At 45.6% G+C, this 14739-nt stretch overlaps 1 protein-coding gene across 3 annotated transcripts in view; it reads left to right on the forward strand.

Annotated features, from left to right (window-relative positions):
• Positions 1-14739, forward strand: part of CACNA1I (calcium voltage-gated channel subunit alpha1 I) — a 411324-nt gene that overhangs the window by 369261 nt on the left and 27324 nt on the right. For all 3 annotated transcript variants that reach the window (XM_088456911.1, XM_088456912.1, XM_088456910.1), the window contains 3 exons: positions 10095-10173; positions 10278-10399; positions 12711-13037. In XM_088456911.1, coding sequence (XP_088313037.1) covers positions 10095-10173; positions 10278-10399; positions 12711-13037 — 528 coding nt within the window. The remainder of the gene's footprint in view (positions 1-10094; positions 10174-10277; positions 10400-12710; positions 13038-14739) is intronic.

The raw sequence follows: 14739 nt of genomic DNA on the forward strand, positions 1-14739 counted from the left end.
TGAATTTGTTTTGTGAAATATAATTTAGCAATAATTTTATTTAAACAATGCATTTAAATAGTATGCCTTTTATTATAATGCTCTTCATAGATTCTGCTAGAAACAAGTTGTAAAAATATAATAGTCAGCAAAATTAGAAGGTAGGACATCGTGGCAAATCATTACACACAGTGCATGAAAAGCTGCAATTATCTCACAAATACATTATACGGGATCGGTATGATTTACCGTCTGACAGCGGAAGCCTGGCAGAGGTGAAGATCCCGACTGCGCTACAGGTAAGTATAAACTAACCTAACCCCCCCTAACCCTCCCTTAGGGGTGCCTAGCCCTAACCTCCCCCCCAAGTGCCTAACCCTAACCCCCCTCTAAGTGCCTAAACCTAACCCCCCTCTAAGTGCCTAAACCTAACCCCCCCTTCCCCGCTGTTTAAACCTAAGTCTCCAGGGGTGCCTAACCCTAACCTCCCCCCGGGGGTGCCTAACCCTAATCCCCCTTCCACTAGCCTAAACCTAACCCTCCCAGGGGGGTGCCTAACCCTAAATCCCCCCCCAGGAGCCTCTAACCTAACCCTCCCCCCCGCGGCTGTCCGCGTCCGGCTTACCTTCGATCAGGAAGCCGGGCATCAGTCTCCCGGCGTAGGTAAAATGACAGGCGTCGGGATCTCGATGTCTGTCATTTAACCCTTGCTGGGATTAGACAGTCGGGAAGCCGGTGGTCGGGATTCCGTCCGTCGGCTTCCCGACTGCTTCCCCATTATACAGTATTTCATTTTACACAAGATATGGGTTCTACAGTAAACCTTCAAGACGGAGGTTATAAGCCTTTTTTAGTCGAATAACCAAAATAAGTTATGGTGGCTGATGCAGAATTGAATGCAAGTCAGTATTGCAAACGTACCTTGTGTTTTATGGGGGACATTTATTAAAGCTTGGAGAGAGATAAAGTAGTGAGAGATAAAGTAGTGAGAGATAAAGGGGTCTTTGTACTAACAAAAAATAAGTAGGCGAAACATAAAAGGCAGATAAAATCCCTGTACATACATACAGTATCACATCTCGATATGTACTAAAGCTTGGAGGCTGCATAGGGGCCCCCTCCTCTATTAAACTGCCCCTGGCCTAAAGGGTGCTGATTCTGAGTTGGGAACAAAGCTAAAAAGGGCAAGTATAACCATGTTGCACTGCATGTGGGGCAGATTTAATATAAAATGTGCAGAGAGAGGGGCGTGTCCAAACTCAATTCTAAATTGCACTGTATGAGCTTCCCAGTATATGTGGGCTACATGCAAAAGCAGCCAGTATTTACCCTGCATGCACCCCTTGCATTGCGAAATGGTATTTATATGCTTTGCCCCAAACTCAGAATCAGCCCCAAGATGTTTAGCATTGAAGACTCTGCAAAACTATACCCCTTCCCATGTAATATACTGTTGCAGTTATCTGTGATGAAGTAATTACTTAATTGATTGATTGAAGTCAATTGATTTTTTATACAGTACCAACTGATTAATTTAGCACAGGTTATAGTAGTAATGAAGTGGGAATAACTGAAAAGGAGCATGTGCTTGATTCAGCAAGGATCACTATTGCGATTACGCACGCAGACGGCCGATTGTTGCATATTGCACATACATCGCAGTGTGCGAAGGCGCCACTGCGATCACAGTGACTACGCAGACCCATCGTAGAGTGAATGACAGGAAGTGACCGTTTGGGGGTGATGACGGGGGGGGGTCGCAGTTGTGTCAGTGCATTTCAACACAGTTGCAGGGGCGTGCATAAATCTACCACTGTGATGGCATACGCTGCTTGAGCTTTCACTGTGTGCGATGAGGTTAGCAAGCTCAGGCCTGCTGTAATTGTGCGTATGGTTTTGCAGACTTGCAATGTATTACGGATGTGAGTGAGGGGAAGTGGGCGTCCTTATGTTAGGCTGTGACGGCATTGTGATTGCAAACATTAGTATATTTTCACAGTGGGTCTGCGTGCGTAATCGCAGCTGCGATCGCAATAGTGATCCGTAATGAATCAGGCCCCATGTTGTAATGGATGGAAGAGGTCATGTTGGACTGTTTAATAATAGATTTTTGAATTGTACAGAGTAGCTTATGGACCTGTTGGGATAATATAAAACTCAGGACAGCTTCTGACAGGCAGGTGCAACATAGCTGACAATCCATTTTGTTTGGCTATGATGTCATTGAGCCTGTATAGCTGATCTACTCCTGATTTTGCATATGAACTAGGGGCCTGATCGAGCAGTGTACGCATGCTTTGGTATCCCGTCCTCTGCTGAATCAGGCTCTATGTCTGGAAAATTGTGATTGTTCCTATAGTAGGTATGGAGGGGATGCGGTCAATATCCCGACTGCGGGAATTCCGGTGCTCAGAATACCAGCACTGGGATCCCGACACTTGCCAGAAACCTAGTGCCGGCATCCCGACCGCCGGAATCCCGAAGGTAAGCAGTGGGGTTAGGGGGAGGTTAGGGTTAGGCACTAAGGGGGGAGGGTTATGTTTAGGGTGCGGGGAGGGGGAGTTTAGGAGCAGGCACTAGGGGGGGAGGTTAGGTTCAGGCACCGTGGATGGAGGAGTTAGGGTTACGGCCGAGCGCGGGCATCCCATACCCATCCCAGTATGGAGGCACTATGTATATTTTTGAATGAAGAGCAGAGCAACATTATAAAAAAAAGTGATATGTTTGAAATCGTAATTGTAAAGTGAACACAGGGTGAGACCATTGAGCAAAATGAATGGAGTCATTTAAAAAGAGGGAAGGTGGGGGGTAACTTTGGAATCTCAGTGGAAAGCTGTGCACAGTTCTAAGCAGGGGAAAGGTGCTAAGGTACACGTAGACTGGTGCAAGCCGCTCAGCTTTAAAGAAATCAGCCCCATGTTGCCACCAATGTTTAGGTTTGCAAATTCAGTATTTAAAACTTTAGTGATCACTGTGCTTACTGAAGCTGTAATTGCCTTTGCAGCAGACAGAGCTTTTAAACAATTTTGCAAAATGTGCGTTAACGTCTCAAGCTGCCAATAGAGGTTATATATAATTCAGATAAAATGTATCTGTTTTCCTGTTTCTTGTAATTCTATGTGCACTCCATATGACTGCTGCAACTAACAGGGACATGCAGTCAGGGTAGGCAGAGCCTCCCCTGTCATACTCCTGAGATTTTATATAAAAATGATTCGAATAATACAAAGAAAATATCTATAACTTATAAACATCTTTGTTTATTGTAATCATTTTTATAAGATAATATATTGGTTTATTGCTTCTAACCCTTAACAACCTTGTCTAGCTTACTTACTTAAACTAATAAATAACGACACAGATAACAAGAGCTTGGCTAAAAGGTCACAGCTTTTATTTATAATTAATTAATTAATTAACCTAACCAGGGTGGCAAGAGATGCTGCAGGCTCAGTTCCAGCTTTCACCTTACTCAAAAACTCGAGGAACGACTGAAACGTCTCCCCTCAAGACGCATTAACGATGCGAGGGTCTCACTTCCCCCCTGGGCCAATCCGAGATGCTTCCGCACAAAAGCTCTTTGATCCCCCCTCACAGAGAAGGACAAATTTGCCAGGCTCATCGAAGGCAAGTGCCCCAGCAAAGTTATCATTGCACCAAAGCCAGACTCCAAAGGAAACTGGCCCGCCACCCAAAACGACCGAGACCCAGAACCACAAATCCTTATCGCGCACACAGACCAAGGCCAATTACTATGCCTTCTGATCAGACGGAAAATACCAAGTTGAATTGCCAACAAAAAGCTACGACACAGAACCAAGTTACCCAGCAACACAGCATAACTGGTTACTGACACATTCACCCTAGTCTTGCCCTGACCAACACACCATGTTTACGCGCCACTATCCAAGTCAAAAATCGAGGCACCATTTTGACCACACACTCCTCCCATCCGGCCTTTATTCCAACAATCCTCTCACCACGAACAATCAACTCCACACCTTTCCGCTGCACTACATCACTGCTCCTGACAGGTAACCCCACTCACCAAGCACACCCAATGTGACCACCAAGGATCAAGCACGAAACAAAACCTCGTACACCCTTCTACAACCTGTCATCCATAAAAACATCAAAACTGCTGCATAACCAAACCATGTCGCTCCAGCAAAAAATTATAAGAGTGGCCCACAAGCCCACCATGCTGTCAACTGCAGCAATTCCAGTGAAAAACAACATTCCGTACCATGAGTACCTCACCAAACCCAACCATCCCGACACAACTTTGAGAAAAACACATACAGTAGCAACTACCTAGCACGGATGCATTAGAGGGGAAACAGGTAACCCGAGTGAAGAGGAAAAACTAAAAAACCTACCCGTGAACCAAATTGGGCCAGATCAGGGCTCCCGGGAGGAAAAATTAAAAAATTCCTTCACAACCCCTCAACTGTTGAACGCTGGACATTCAACGATTGGCTGGTAAACAACGTTTCAGGTTGGTGCCAGGTGCGCAACTACTACTTGTCCTAACGTATAAGTCTCGTAGTTAGCTAACTTTCAACGCCCTAAAATCTGCATGTATGCGGGAGATGCCCCCGTAAACGCTGCTCCAATAGCTGTCCCAATTTGAAAGAAATGAGTACCAAAAGCTGAAGCATACGAACCTCACCCAATCAAACCCCGTCCAAACCGTAGCAAACTAAAATTTGTAAAGCAAGATAAGATTGGGATGTAAACCACCATTGTGCCCCACCAGCAGGGCTCCACCTACATAATGCACCGAAGGGCGTACCGGGCAAATAAACCTCAGAATGTTGAGCAAAGAAAACTACCTACACACTGATTGAATAAATTGTATATGCGATAATCATATGATGCGTGTATGCAGGAGGCCCCAATACCTGCTCTACCCTGTATAATACATGACAGTCTCCTCTAACCCCGTGATATCCAAAGACAAAATATTTAAAACAAAAGCCCTGACAATGAAGAAGCCTTATTGACAGCCACCAACTCTCTCCACCTACAACGCCCCAAAATTTGCTCTCAAAAGGGACAAATCGAAAAGAGAGGCCTCAATCCCGCCAGAACCACCTAACCGCTAACACAAGCATCACTTTTAAAACTGCATGTCAATAGGTCGCCGGGGGATGGCGCGAATGGGGAACCCCTTCATCCAACTTGTAATAGCGTATCAACCATAAATGACTGGGTTGGGTCATGACTACTTTCAATCTCACAATAGAATGAGATCCCCGCTGGCGCCGCCACCAGGCGGTCCTTGAGCCGACCCTGCAACTAATGGTTCCAAACAAAGGAGCAAAGCATCTAAGACATACCCTACGTAGATGGCTGGTCACTATAAGCTCGTCAAGCCTGCCAGGCAGACAGTTATTTCGCAGTGTCATTGTGACGAGAGACCGCAGCGCCAATTGTATGTTAAAATCTAAAACTTCGACACCAAAACGCACAAAAATAAATGACGCAGCAATGCAACGAAAATTGACGACTTGCTTTGGTTGCTGATGGCATGAATGAAAGGACCTATGGGGATGTCATAATTAACGGACTCTACATGCCTAGGAGAAATGCTGCACTGAACCGGAAACTAACACGCCACCTGTGTGGGAACCATCCCACCGGAGAGGTACAGAGATCCTGCAAGGGGGAAAGAGGAAAAGGAACCTCCATCCGCCCCCTCAACACCTCCGTTCCAACCTAGGCCCGCAAAACTCATTAATAAACCCTGACAGAAGCTACAGGGTGCCCTGATCAGCACAGACTCAACAAACGTCCAAAAGTAATCTGAATGAAAACCCTGCAACTACAATAACATTTCTCCCACCAGGTTAGCTATAACCACAAAAAAAGTAACCAAACAACGGTGACTAAGCCTTAGCTGGCTTCCTTGTAGCTGAACTCTAAGTCGGGAGCTAAGCCCAGCTTAACGTCGGCAATCCTAGGCCCTGAGCTCACCCACGCAGAGGCGACAGGAGAAATCAAATGACCAGCCCGACCCCCGAGAGCATCGGGAATCATAACAGGTGACCATCCGCCTCCCGCCACCTCCATAGACTAGTCTTACCAGCAGAATAAGCTCTGCGGGGCGGCCCCATGACCAAGGGGGGTCGACGCCACTGTGACCAAACCTAAGCTTCTATAACTGCCAAAAAGGCATACCACCCAACCGTCGTAGTTCCGCCTGAACTGGGCATCAAATTCCCCCCATGCCAAATATAAAACGGACAAACAAGTAACGCACCAAACAGATGTATAAATAAAATACCCATGCTCATCAGCCGCTCACCCAATAGCATTCGGTGAAGATGAGCATGCATTTAAACCAATTATTATAGTCACAAATTTTGTCTCACCCACGGCACTCTCTTCTTCTTAGCCTGAATCACCCTACTACATTACATTAGTGAGCGAGCAAAATTATACAAATTTACCTTTGCAGCTCATTCCTCACTGAAGCGCAACTGTGCAGAAAAACTGATTTCACACAACGTCCATTTTCTTTCTGCTAACCCCTAATATCCTGCGTCATCATCCTTCCTACCATTATCACCTAACCTCTTGAATAAACGCTCTGCAACCCTCTTGCCATTTTACGCGGGCGCGCCAGGTAACGGAAAATGAGAGTAAGAAATGAAGTTAGCAAACATTTGTGGTCCCCAATCCTACTCCGACAAAGCTTCTCGTGGAGGAGCCGCAATCTCGACCGCTGGGGCCGGCTCGACACGCGCAGGGTCATCAGCTGCTCGAGTCCGAGTTTTCTCCCAACAATCTTCCCGCAAAAACGCAGTCTGCAACTACAGGAGACAAGTGAGGAAAAAGTAAAGGAGGGACTGCTGAGGAAGCGGGGATGTATGAAGGAGTGAGTGGCGGAGCAGGTGATGGAAGTGGAAGGACACCCGGAAGGACGGGCCCCAGACCGACCAAAACTAACGAGGGACGCCGGGGAAGGGGGGGGGGGGTAATTGTGGAGGGGTAAATAAATAGTGAAGGAGCGGGTTGGGGGAAAATAAAAATAAAAAGGGGGGGGGCGAGGGGTGGAGGTGCCAGGGCCATGTGGAGGAGTAACATGGAATGGAGAGATGACATCTGACAGAGGCCAGTGACTGTGCACAAAGCAACATGTGGGGTGATACAAGGGTGGCCATATGCTGCACATAGCGGGCGTTGCTGAGGAGCACCACTAAAGAAAATGGGCGGCGGGGTGTTAAAATGGCCACCGGGCCCACCGTTAGAGCAGGGCGCCAGGACCACACTGGGATGGTGGGAGACCTAGCCGCACCATCTGGAGCTTGTGCAACGGTGCTAGCCGCCGGAGGAGGCAGTGGGGTGACCGCAGAGAGTGCAGCGGGAGCCGCAGCAGGGGGAGCTCCCGCCGGACAGTGGGGCCAGTGGGCTGATGGGGCTGCAAAGTCAGAAGAACGTGGAAGGAGGGGGGTGGCCCAGGAGGGCGCAGCGGGAGCTCCCGCCGGTGCACCAGAGGAGTGATATGACGGAGCTGCAGAGTCAGAAGACTGCACAGCCCTGCGGAAGATAGAGCAGTAAGGGAGGAGGGGGTTGGCCCATGTGAAAACTAATAACAAGATAAACATAGGGACGGCAGGGTGGGGGGGGGGGTGGGGGGGGTGCAGTGGGATGAAAGGGAATGCACTGAGGTTAAAATACAAAGGGAAAGAAAGGGAAGGTATGGTAAAATGTGGGAATACAAAGTACACAGCCTATCTAAAAGGCAAAGCTACTCAGCCTGATCCTGTTTCAAAGATCCATAACCAAAAAAGCTGTCATCCTTCAAACGAGCCAATATATACTGGTAAACCGACCACTCCCTCAAGCAATATCATTAGCTCTACCAAACATCTGACTAGCCAGCACTATAAACTGCCCAGCAACAAGGCTGTCATAAACAGCCACACAGCAAAAACACCAGTAATCTTACATATTCTCACGCTTATCCTGCCTTCGCCTACTATAGTTAACACTCACCAGCTTTGTGGAGCTCCCTGGGACTGCAAGGAGATGAGAGATGAGGCAGCAAAAGCTCAGCCTTGCTTTTGTATAGTCAGGCACTGCTTGCAGAGGTGGGGGTGGGGCCACACCACGGGCACTAAGATGCATAGAAAAAGAACTAATAGAGCTAATAGAGACATGCCTCTTAGTATGGGGGGGCGTACCTTGAGCACTGATAGACACCTTGGATGTTTCATGTGACCAGGAAGTGCACTGCAGTGTTTAGAGATCGGAGGTCAGTCAGCAGCAGCAAGAGAAGACACAGTGATGCAGGTAAGAGAATCAATGGACACTAAAGTTTAATATAGTAAAGGGGAGAGTTACAGTGAGTAGGGGGTGAGACAGGCTCCCAGCACCATCCAAACCCATCTCCATGTGTCCAGGCTAATAGTTTGGTGTTATGGGACTATTTAAAATATAAATAGTATTTAAACCTGCAGAAGTGAGCCGACATACTACACTCTTTCCTGTGCCATACAGTTGCTAAGAGGCACAGAGCGGGGATCTCTGTATTGGATAGTTAACCATGGTTGGGTCACACTTTAATATTTGGGGGTTGGAGGAAATCGGTCTGATTCAGAGATGGATGTAATGTCGATGTCAGATGTAGTGGAGCAAATTTTTGCTACTGCGCATATGCCAAAGCCACACTTTGCAGCACATCAATGGATTAGTGATGGTGGACGCAGTGAGGATTTATTCGCAAATTGACTGACAGTCAACATTTGGGGGAGCTTAAAAAATGCTGGTGTGTTCAGACTGATTTCTGGGCATGCCCTGCGAATTCATACGCAGCTAGAGAGGCCCCCGGTGTCTTCCGTGGACATTCTGAGACAGAAAAAGGTTGTTCAGAAGTTCGATGTGCGACCGATGTTAGCAAAGAGGTGGGTATCTCTGTGCTCAAGCCATCAAATAAGATATTCGTCTGCTGAGTCCGTAGTCACAGTTGCATCACAATTTCTCCAGGTCCAATATTACTAACAAAGGGGCTGTCTAGAGAAGTTAGCTTCTTTCCCACATTCAGCAGGTTCCCAACATGGGTTCCAGAATCTGATTATCACTACTGGTGTCCAGGGTTGCATGGTTTCCAGTAAACCTTTTTTGTTTTATTATGGTAAATGATTTACTGTAACTTTTACTTCCCAGCTCTCATGCTACATATGTACTGTAACTCGCCATCCTGGTTATCTGAGTCACCACAGTAAGGCTCCTTATGCTCTTTTTGACATATTGGTCTCCGCGGAGTTGGATTGCCCAGTACTTGTTGGTCTGGACTGTGTTGCTATTATGCTGTCTTCCCTTTCCTTACTTTGGCTATCTTCATTCCTGTGCCACCACCTCTTTGATCAATATTTCTCTTCATCTGCTATTGATTGCTTACAATTCTCTATCTCCTTTCCCCTAAGGGAACAAAACTCCCCAAACCAACATGATTGAGAGTGAAAACTCCAGATGCATTTCATTTGAAATGGGTGGGAATGACAGAAGGTGTAATGAGATTTGTGTCAGTCTCCTGATGGATGAGCTGGCCCCTAGCGAGGCTTATTGCTATGAATCCTAGGCTGGTGGTCATTAAGAAAAGAACAAAAAAAGAGTCAACAACGATATTGATTTCAAATCAGATCACCACTCCTGCAGCAGATCAGCTGATTCCTACTCCATATTTCTGTTCATACATTACATAACTCCCCCGAGGCCTTGCAAACACACTGGTGTTCTACCAATTCATAGACCTGTCTCTGCTCTTTCCCCTTCTGTCCCATTTACCAGTTGTTCTCTTAAAGTCACTAATCGGCAGCAGCAGCACGGCTGTTGTTTAATTCCCAGCAGCAACAGAGTCTCCAGCAGCTGATGATCTACCTGTCTGCTCTATTTTCAAGATGTTTCACAGCATTTAAACCTTTGATGTTTTTGATTTTTTTTTTGTGAGATCACACAAGCTATGCCATATATTTTTTCCCAACTATATTTAAGTTCCTGCCATTAGGCAATTTTTCATTACTTTATCTTCATTTCAATTGTATTGCTATAATCTCTGTACTATTGTTTCTGTTCTTCTGATGTGTTTGTCCTGTTTTCTATTTCAGGTGGGAAACCTGGGACTTCTCTTCATGCTGCTCTTCTTTATCTACGCGGCTTTGGGAGTGGAGCTGTTTGGGAAACTTGGTGTGTGACTTATACATAGATAGTTAAAGTATTTATATAATGAAACCAGTCCTTGAATGTCATGTGACTCAAGAATGATATACGTCTTGCTTTTCCCATCGCAGTATGCAATGACGACCACCCATGTGAAGGAATGAGCCGCCATGCCACTTTTGAGAATTTTGGGATGGCCTTTCTGACTCTCTTCCAGGTTTCTACTGGGGATAATTGGAATGGAATAATGAAGGTAACAAATGAGTGACCAGGGGGGAGATGTATCAAAGTTTGGAGAGAAAGTGGAGAGAGATAAAGTACCAACAAATCAGTTCCTGAGGGGTAAATTTACTAAGAATTGAGTCTGATTGAGTTTGTTTGTTTTTTAAACTCGATTTGCATCGAAGAAATTCGGGTGATATGATGCTTGTGAAACTATCAAATTTACTAAGAAGTGAGTTTAGCTGTGATCGAGTTGGCCGATGATGAAGCAAATCGAGATTTGTCACCCAAGTAGCAAGTTTAGATCGAGATTTCTCACCCGAGTTTGCCGTGTTTTATCTGCTCAACTCTTTCGAACAAGCAGCCTTCACATAAAAAGGGTTAACATTAAAAAAAAAATAACGTAGGGTCCCCTCCAAAAAGCATAACCAGCCCCTGAGCATGTCACGCTGGCACCTGTAGTTCCACGGTAAAAAACGATAGTTTCTATTTTTTGACACCACTATTACCCCCGCACCCACCGCTCCAGGGATGCGGGGAGGAGCCCCGGGCTTCAGACTAAGCCTGGGGTGCTTGGGAGAGGGGGGACCCCTTTATTGTGGGGTCACCACCTCCCCTGAAATCCCCGTCTTAGAGTGGTAATGCTTTGGTCGGGGAGACCCGGTGATAGGGTCCCCTGGCTGTGACATTACACCCCGGCTGGATTTGAGTCCGGTGCTGGTTTTAAAGATAGGGGGACTTCTACACTATTTTTTCCCCTTATTTTTAAAACCAGGACTGGTCAGCAGCTCAGTGCTGGTTCCTAAAATACAGGGTAACCCTACTCGTTTTTTCCCCGTATTTTAAGGAACCAAGAGAGGCTCAGGAGCCCAGGGCTGGTTATGCTTTATGGGGGGGCGCCCTACGTCATTTAAAAAAATATATATATATTAACCCTTTAGATAAGGTTTACATTCAGAAACATACACAAATCACACTAATCTCTGTATGTTTCTGCCAAACTCGCAGATCAGGGGGTGGTCTATTTGAAACTTCTAATTAGCTGCGAGTTTGCTACTGTTACACCCGATATTGTAATTTCAATTATTAGTACATTTCCGAGTCTTTTTCATGAAAAGTACTTCTGGGTTTGGCCGATGGTGAGTTTATTCGAGTTTGCAATCTCACCCGAGTTTTTCAGTGGAAAGAGAGATAGCTCACCTGAGTTTGTCTTTAGTAAATTTGCGAGTTGAAAAAAAGCCTATACTCACCCGAGATTGCAATAACGGACCAACATGAATCTTAGTAAATTTACCCCTAAATGTAATTTTTCAAAGAGCTGATTGGTTTGTACATTTATCTCTCTCCACTTTATCTCTGACCACGCTTTGATACATCCCACAGGTCTTGTCATCATGTATTGTCAAGTAGCTTTGTCCAATTAGCCACTTAGACCAGCAACAATTTTACTGTTGTTCTAATGTTTTCCTATTTCATATAAAGTGCAATATACAGTTTAACAAAATATGGCCAGCTGCTATTAGCTACTTTTAAGTATTTGGTAAAACCATTGACAAGTTGGATCATACTGGTATAATTTGTTTTGTTTATTCGTAATTTTATTTGGCATTTAGAATTTGGTTGTATAGACACTAGAATTCATTCTTTTCATGATGTGAATTGATCTTGGGAAGAGCTACAAATACTGTTTATTGTAGTATGTGTGAGCTGAATTTTGTTTCAAACTTTAGGTCCTACAATTCAGACTTCAGATGTGCTAACAGTAATATGCACCTGTTGCCCTCACACACTGCAAGTATTAATAGTAATAATTAGAATATAATGGACTAAAACAATATTCATATATCAATAAAAAGGTCCAAAAACTGTCCAGAGAAAATGGTAGTAAGTCATTCCCTTATGGTTACGTTCTGGTATCAAAGACGGCATAGATGTGTGCAGAAGCCTGCAGAGGGGGTGCTGATTTGGCACTTCCCCCTCCGCCGGGTCATGGACTACTCCATCCCCTCCTTCCACCAATACATACACTACTCACCTGAGCGGCCAGGTGAGTTGAGGTGAGAAGTATATGTCCCAGAGGGAGGGGGGATGGGGTAGTCCATGACTCAGCGGAGGGGGACGTGCCGAAGTAGTACCACCTGTGCCGGCTTATGTGCACGTCTATGAAAGAAGGCAAGTGATGCTTCAGGGACAGATGCCCTTTCTCAAGTGTTAACAATTGTCAACGATCATTGCATGTATAAATGGTAATGCAGTGACATCACAGATCTATTATGTATGTTATAAAATCATATGGACAAAAAAATACCTTAATGCAAAGTTTTTTTATGAATTGTCACCAGGATACCTTACGTGACTGTACCAATGATGACCGCAGCTGCTTGAGCAACCTACAGTTCATCTCCCCTCTGTACTTTGTAAGCTTCGTGCTCACGGCCCAGTTTGTACTTATAAATGTGGTGGTGGCTGTGTTGATGAAACACTTGGATGACAGCAATAAAGAAGCACAGGAGGACGCCGAGCTGGATGCTGAGATTGAAATGGAGTTGGCTCATGGCCTTTGTACTCAAACATCACCTGTTTCCTCTTTGGATAATGGTGGTGGTGGGCGTGGAGGAAGGCCAGCCACAGAGGGGCATCGTAGCTTGAGGTGCTTTTCCCCTGCTCAGGTAAGATGGAAACCTCAGACATAAGGGGCAGAGGTGGAGTCTTAACATAATAATACAAATATAATATATATATAAATCTATCAACATAATTCAGTATTACAAGGATCCACTATTACAAAGTGGTGTCACCTCGCGAGTTAGTGCAATACATAGTATGTGCAACTTTTCAGTGCTGTAATTGTTGATCTACTTTTCTTCAGTGATCAACCTTCATTTCCACAGACTGGGCCCGATTCAGAGATTTCCGCAAAGCCGATATTTTCGCAGATCGAGCGATTGTTGGCAAATGTGCATGCGCAGCGATTGCATTGTGAATACGCTCGTACAAAGGAAGTGACAGGCAGTCAGTGTTTGGGGGTGGTAACGGGGGAGGTTAGAAAAACACAGACGTGTCGGACCATTTAAACGCCATTTCATAGATGCATACATTAGCCATTGCGTTCTCCTTCACAGCATGAGAGCTCTAAGCATGTCAGGAAAACTACTGTATTTGTGGCTGGTCAGACTTGACTAACATGCAGCGTGACTGCCCGATGTGCATCGCTGGTACCGATGTTTATGCTGGTGCACATTGTCGTACGGATATGAAAATGTGTCCCTATGTTCGGCTATGCTTTGGTAGGCATTAGCAAATTTTAGCAACTGTATTGCGTGACAGAATACAGTTGCAATTGCATTTGCGTAAATCTCTGAATCATGCCAACCAAGCATGTCCATGTACAGGTTTTCCCCATAGGCCATATTTAGCCCTGAAACCTTACTTAAAATGTTCCTAATCATTAGATTATAAATGCACCTGGGTTAACAGGAGTAAGGCTAATAGGTTAATGCACTATGTAAAGTATTATGAACCTATTAGCCTTACATGAAGGCCACCCCATTATACACAGAGAATAATGAGGTGGCTTTCATAGGCTCAGTAGATTGGGGTGATACCCCAGTTTTCTTTGTAGCAAATGTAAACCCTACTCCTGGAAGCAGTGGCGTAAGTTCATACCAGACGCCCGGAGGCAAGTTATAATTTGGTGCCCCCCCCCTTTCACAGTGTGCAATTGACACTGTGAAATTTGCATGCAGACAGGCCACAGATAGACGAAGGCAGTAGCTGATGGTCTGACATGGAGTTCTCCACTAGTGTATGGTGGCTTCTTAGGTGCTGGGAAGGGGTGCCTTGTATTAGGTGGTCATGACATTACACTCTGAGTGCACAGTTACAGCCCTAAGTGGGGAGAATATGTTGTGGACAATGGAGAAGGTGCCCCCTTCAGACCTGGAGCCCGGCGGCAGGTGCCTCCGTTGTCTCCCATAGTTCTGCCCCTGCCTGGAAGACTGAGAACAACCAGCCTTCCAACATTCCATACTGTACTTAATGTTATCATTATGGAACTGGTAATTAGGGAACGGGACAGTTATTGTACCACCATATGAGGGGAAGAGCTGGGCTGGTTTTTATTTTGTTGCTAGAGCAAAAGTGGTCAGGCTGTCACCTGCAGCTGTTGTGGAAATGCAAGCCAGTGCTTATAGGTTTAACACTGAAGAAACAGCTACCCAAGCTCTGGCGAAGGTGTCTTTCATCTTGTACAGGCAAGGAGAGGAAAGATGGAGCTAGGTAACAAGGCATAGAATAGTGCTTCTCAGTGACAAGAGCTTCCCTGTCTATTATGGAGAGCAGTAATCGTTATCTTCCTGAAAGCTCTCACAG

Source organism: Taudactylus pleione, unplaced genomic scaffold (assembly GCF_031769625.1).
Source record: "Taudactylus pleione unplaced genomic scaffold, aTauple2 ptg000726l, whole genome shotgun sequence".
Taxonomy (NCBI): Eukaryota; Metazoa; Chordata; class Amphibia; order Anura; family Myobatrachidae; genus Taudactylus; species Taudactylus pleione.